Source organism: Pogoniulus pusillus, chromosome 16, assembly GCF_015220805.1.
Source record: "Pogoniulus pusillus isolate bPogPus1 chromosome 16, bPogPus1.pri, whole genome shotgun sequence".
NCBI classification, from domain to species: Eukaryota; Metazoa; Chordata; class Aves; order Piciformes; family Lybiidae; genus Pogoniulus; species Pogoniulus pusillus.
In genome coordinates, this window is record NC_087279.1 from 11,604,846 (window position 1) to 11,611,082 (window position 6,237).

Genomic DNA, 6,237 nt, shown 5'->3' on the forward strand with positions numbered 1-6,237 from the left:
CTCAGTGTCCTGAGGAATCAATACTGTTTATCTGGACCTCTGTAAGAGTTTTGACACTGTCTCACCTAGCAGTCTTATGTAGAAGCTCACTAAGTATGGAGTAGTTAAATGAGGTGAACCGAAAACTGATTGAACTGACAGGCTCGGGGGACTGTTTTCAGCAGCACAAAGTCCAGCTGATGACTGATCCCTCATGGAGTAACCCTGGGGTCAACAGAGGGGCCAATATAGCATAACATCTTCAGTAATGATCTGGATGAAGGGACAGAGAGCATCCTTGACATGCTTGCAGATGACAGAAAATTGCAGGGAATGGTTAAGAGACCATACGGGTATGCTAATTCTCAGAGGGATCTCAGGAGGCTGGAGAAATGGGCTGACAGGCACCTCTTGAAATTCAGAAAAGAGCAACGTGAAGTCCTATAAACTAGGAAGGAGTAACCCCATGCACCAGTGCAGGCTAGGGAACCAACTAGATGGACAGTGGCCTTACAGGAAAGGCCCTGGGGAGTGGGTGGGCAAGTTGACTTTGAGCCAGCAATGTGCCCTTGTATTAGCAGCAAGCAGCCAAAGGCCTCCAAGGCTGCATGAGGCAGAACACTGCTAGAAAGCAGAGGCAGGGAATCCTTTCCCTCCATTCAGCACTGGTAGGGAGCATCTGGAGAGCTGGGCTCCCAGTATAGGACATACACTGACATACTGCAGTAAGTCCAACAAATGGCTATTAAGACAACTAAGCGATTGGAGCTTAGAACACACAAGGAGGGAGACTGAGAGGTGGGACAGTTCAGCCTTGAGAAGGGAAAGCTGTGAGGGCAAGAGAGGGAAATCTCCCCAAAAACGATACATATCTGGTGAGATGCAGTGAAGATGGAGCCTGACTCTTTTCAGTGGTATCCAATGAAAAGACAGGCCAAGGGCACAAACTGCCATACAGAAAACTCCATTTGGACCTAAGAACAACCTCCCTATTTTTTTATTATTACTGTGAGAGTGTTCAAACACTGGAACAGGATGTTCACAGAGGCTGTGCAGTATCTGCACCTGGATAAAATAAAAATCAAACTGAGCAAGGCTCTGAGCAACTTCACAGAATCACAGAATGTCAGGGGCTGGAAGAGATCTTGAAAGCTCATCCAGTCCACTCCCCCTGCCAGAGCAGAATCACCTAGAGCAGATCACACAGGAATGCATCCAGGTGGGTTTTTAGTATCTCCAGAGAGGGAGACTTCACAACCCCCCAGGCAACCTGTTCCACTGTTCTGTCACCCTCACAGTGAAAAAAAATCCTCCTCATGTTTACACAAAACTTGCTATGCCTCAGCTTCCACCCATTGCCCCTTGTACTGGCAACAGGCATCAGCAAATAGAGCCTGGCTCCATCCTCCTGGCACTCATCTTCACATGCTTATAAACATTGATGAGGTCACCTCTCAGTCTCCTCTTCTCCAAGCTAAAGAGCCCCAGCTCCCCCAGTCTCTCTTCGTAAGAGAGCTGTTTCCTTCCCTTAATCATCTTTGTGGCTCTGTGCTGGAATCCCTCAAGCAGTTCTATGTCCCTCTTGAACTGGGGAGCCCAGAAATGGACACAGTACTCCAGATGCAGCCTCACCAGGGCAGAGGGGCAGGAGAACCTCTCTCAACCTACTAACCACACCTCTTTTAATATACAACAGAATGGCACTGGCCCTCCTGGCCACAAGAGCACATTGCTGGCTCATGATCAACCTCCCATCAACTAGGACCCCCAGATCCTTTTCCCCTTCATTGCCTTCCAACAGCTCAGCCTGCAACCTGTACTGACACCTGAGGTTGTTCTTTCCCAGGTGCACAACTCTACACTTGCCCTTGTTGAATTTCATTAAATTTCAACCCTCCAGCCTGTCCAGGTCCTGCTGAATGCCAGCACAGCCTTCTGGTGTGGCAGCCGCTCCACCCAGTTTGGTGTCATCAGCAAACTTGGTGAGAGTGCACTCTGTGCCCTCATCCAGGTCATTGATAAATATATTGAACAGAACTGGTCCCAGAACCCTGTGGGACTTCACTAGTTACAGGCCTCCAACTGGACTCCATCCCATTGACCACAATTCTCTAACTTCATTATGACTTGCTGTAACTGCTTTCAGCTAGAGGGTGGGCTAGATTTCCAGAGATGTATGTCAGTCTCTGCAATTCCATGGTCCTATGAATCTAAGGCCACGTTTTCAGCAGCTGTGAGGCACCATACCTCACTTCTGCATGTACAGCAACACTTAAGACAGTGACTTGCAAGGCAGGCAGCTCTGGGAATTTTGTATTTCTGCTTGTAACACACTGAGAGCTGCAGGAAAATTTCAGGGAAGACACTCAGATTCTACAGGCAGTCAACACACTGACTCCCTGAGAAAACCTCCTATCCTATTCTGCATAATCAGGGCAAGACTAATCCACACAGCAAAATGAGGATCCCCATCATAGCACACTCATGTAAGCAAGCAGGGGGAAGTCGTCTTCAAACATACTCCCAAGGATCAACCAGCCTTCCAAATGATGTAAGTTCCTGAATATTTTTAATCCACACACTCCCCAGTTAGCTCCTTCACACCAAACCCATTTCATTTTCTGCTAAAAGAACCTCTCACACAGAGCAAACAAATGGAGACCAAGGCTATGGCAGCCATGGACACCCAGGGCTATAGCACCTAGAGAAAGCCCTTTGCAGGTAGTACCTTGAAGTAAAGCCTAGCAACACCACAGCCCAGCATAGGACTGGCAGCTGAGGAGAATGCTGAACCAGGACAGAAGGGCCAAGGCTAAATTTTTTAAGCACAGAAGGGCTCAGGGAAAATGTGCCCAACTCAGGAGTCACTACTGACAGTTTCCTGCTCCTTTGCAACACACCTCAAACCCTCTTTGCTCCCAGACAGGAGATTTGCCACTAGACACCAGCCATGTCAGACCGACACAGGTTTGTTACCTGACATGTCCACTGCTAACTGCCTTCTGCCTTGTCTCTGCTCCCATTCTTCTGACTGTGTCAAGGCTGAAGGAAAATCCTCCAAATAAACAAATGTAAGAGGCTGCTCCTACCTTTCTAATCGCTTGTAGCTCAGCTGCTGGATGTGTTCCTGCTGCACTGCTGTAAGCGGAGTGTAGAGGCTTTTGGAATTCAAGCTCTGAAACTGAAGACAAGGTCACTTTTAAATCTGTCTGTTTGTGACACCTGGGTGTCCTCTGCACCCTCCCAAGGGCACTCCCCAAGGAAACCCAGCATGCTGACAAACACATATGCCCGAGACTGTTAGAAAGCATAAATTATAAGAAGAACCTACCTGTATGTTTAAAGCCAAGACTGTACAACCGTTCTGCTAATTTTCAGGGCTCAGGAAAACAGATACAATTAGGAAATGCCCCATCAGGCAAGTCAGGGTACAGGGTCTATGTACAGGTCATGGATTAACATTTCAGTCTCTGCAAAGGAAGGCATTGCAGAGGCTGTGAGCGTGTTCTACTGGCAATAATAAACTATGGCTCGCCCTTTCTGCCATCTAAGGATGTAAATATTGTTCTGCTCCCTTTAAGTAAGATAAAGGCAAAGAATTCAACCGCAATGACAGAGGTACACACAAACCTTATTATTTTCCTGATACTTAACTGTTTTTGCTCCCAGGACAAATGCCACAATATATTCACTGGATTCTTGTGCTTCAGGGACCCCATTGGTTTCAAACACCTTCTGCCAGTACTTGACCACATCAGTGGCAGTCACAAACCCAGGTCTTTCATTGTAGCTCTGCCTCAGAGGTGACCACTTCAGACCGAGGATAGGACTTTGACTCAATCCCCTTGGCAGGCACCAAGGTGAGAGACCAAACAACCTCCTGAGCAGTAGGTGGGTGAGGCATCTCATTGTTGTGAAATCAGTTCGTGGTTTCCAAATGTGTTCTTTGTTGCCATCAGATCATCTAGTCAGTGCTGAGACTCAGAGGACACTCGGTGCTACCACAAGCCACTGCAGCTAAGCACCAGCTGACTAGTCAGTGGATTCTTCTCAGGGCAGCATAGACATGACACTGTTTTGCAGCTCTTATGGTCTAGAAAAGAGGTAAGAGTGCAGTCTGAATCCCTCAGGCTAGCAGAATACACGTTTCCCCTCTGACAGAATGCAGACTGCTTGCCCCAACCCCAGGCACAAACCCTAAGAGTAACAAAGCATTACCATGAGAAAAGACTCAGGTGACAGCTAACCAGCTCTGCCATTGAAATCTATTTCTCTACAGAGCTACCAGAAGGCCAATCCATGCCTGTGGCAGGTGAGAAGCCAGCATGTCTACACACAGGCACAAAACTCCTGCCAGTCCTTGGTCCCAGAAAGCCACATGCCAGCCTCCAGCTCCAGCCCAAGAGTGGGTCACCCTGGTTCCCTGAAGAAGGAACTTCAGTCTTTTCTAAATCATTTACTTTACTCCTCTCTGCTCATAAACTACAAGCCCTAGGTAAGCAGGTGTGTTCACAGAAGATTTGACTTCATGAGTCAAGAGTCTTCCATGCTGTGACCGCTCCCACAGAGCGGACAAGGTGCCACAGAACTAGGGCTGAGCTGTTATGAGCAAAGGAAGCAAAAAAGCTCAGAAGGCAAAACTAGAGGGAATAGAAACACTTGGAAGATGCAAAGACCAGAAAAGGCAAACCCTGCCAGAGGGAATCAGTCTCTTCCAGGAGAGAACAGGCAGAGCCAGACAGAGAGGGAAGACAAACAAACAAGATGAGTGCAGGAGACAAAGAATATGAAACTTTAGAAAACAGCAGCTGCATATCACACTTGGAACTGTGTGAGACAAACAGAACAGCAACTTCGATTTCCTGCTGTGATCCATCAGAAATGAGACCCTCCTTCCCTTCTGACTCACAACCCCTGGAGCCATTGTGGGTTTCCCTGAGCACCCATTCCCATATTGACGGCTGCTTTTCATCGCTGTCTGGGAGAGGCCACGACTTCCCCTTCTCCAGTTCCTCCAGAAAACCACCACACAAACAACTACCTCTTCCCAAGAGCTAGCAGTACCCAGGGTGTGTGGCTCTCTGCCTCCTAGGAGTGGTGCTGCAGGGCAATCTCAGGAGGCTGGGTCAGCTGGGCAGCCTCCGCACTGAATCCTTGCGGTAACCCTGGGGCACCCGCACAGGCTGCAGTGTGGGGCCTGCGCTACTCTTGCTGTACAGTGAAACTGTGGGAAGAGTCAGGCCTCCACTGCCTTCCTTCACGAAATGGAACCAAGCTCCAAGGAAAAAGCAGGGGGAATACCCTGCAGCAAAGATCTCATGATTGGTTTACCTCCTGGGTTTACTAAGAGCCCAAGGACTCCCTTCTTACCACTTCCCTTATCCCCAGCAGAGAGATAAACAGCTCCTAGAAAAAGGTGCCTTTATGTCATGCATTAGCAGTCTGACAGCTACGGTTTTTACCCAAGCATCTCCCCATGACAAGGCCCTGTTTCAGGTATAATGCCAAAAGAGGAATAAACACAAACCATGAGTGCTGCCGGGGAAGCAGATAAGAATTTAACTGCATACAGTTGGAGCAATGCTGCCACTACTGTTGTTACTAATTATACCCAGCAACTGCTGTGAGGTCCCCGCCAAGGGAAGTGCCTCTATGCTACATCCTGGTGCACACGCCTTTTTTCCCCCCTGCAGTTCTGCGCTGCTCTATTCAGCCTCCGGTTCCCCTCTCACTACAGGCCAATATGGCCTAGCCCACTGGGGGCCCCTGCCCTGTTCTCTGTCAGAAGCTAGGGCTTGTTCGGTACCTTTCTCTGAACAGGCCCCGGACAGCCTCGCTACCCGTACCGGGGTAGAGGGCACAGGTCCCCACATGCCAGCCAGGGAGCTGGTTACCCGCCCCTCAACTCGGTGCCCGGGCGGCTGACAGGAGAAGAGCCCCACAGAGCACTGCCGGGACCGGCGCGCCCACACAGACGCCTCACCTCACGGCGACCGCCACCGGTGGGGCTAGAGGGGTGCCGCGGCAGCGGGCAGCCGCCTCCCGTAGCGCGGCCTAGGGCTGGGGGCTCGGAGAAGGGCTGTGAAGGCACCGACCGCGCCGCCACCGCCACCGCCGCGCCGCCACCTTCCCGCCGCCCGCCCGGCGCGCGCAGGAGTGACAGGGGCGCGCGCCACTCGCGAGCCGGGCCTTGCGGCCGCGAGCCAGTGGCGGAGGCTCGGGGGGGCCGCGGGCGGGGCCGCGCGGCGGTGCGCACGG

General features: G+C 50.7%; 1 protein-coding gene across 3 annotated transcripts in view; it reads right to left on the reverse strand.

Annotated features, from left to right (window-relative positions):
• The window catches only part of HEMK1 (HemK methyltransferase family member 1), a 30,933-nt gene extending 24,880 nt beyond the window's left edge, over window positions 1-6,053 (reverse strand). The window contains exons 1-3 of one of the 3 annotated variants that reach the window (XM_064156497.1): window positions 5,963-6,053; window positions 3,634-4,072; window positions 3,069-3,160 (exon numbers count right to left, since the gene is read on the reverse strand). In XM_064156497.1, the coding sequence (XP_064012567.1) occupies window positions 3,069-3,160; window positions 3,634-3,888 (347 nt within the window). In that variant the 5' untranslated portion in view covers window positions 3,889-4,072; window positions 5,963-6,053. Of the gene's footprint in view, window positions 1-3,068; window positions 3,161-3,633; window positions 4,073-5,020; window positions 5,209-5,506; window positions 5,601-5,962 lie in introns of those variants that run through there. The other 2 variants (XM_064156498.1, XM_064156499.1) reach the window with 2 other exon arrangements.
• Window positions 6,054-6,237: the final 184 nt, after the last annotated feature.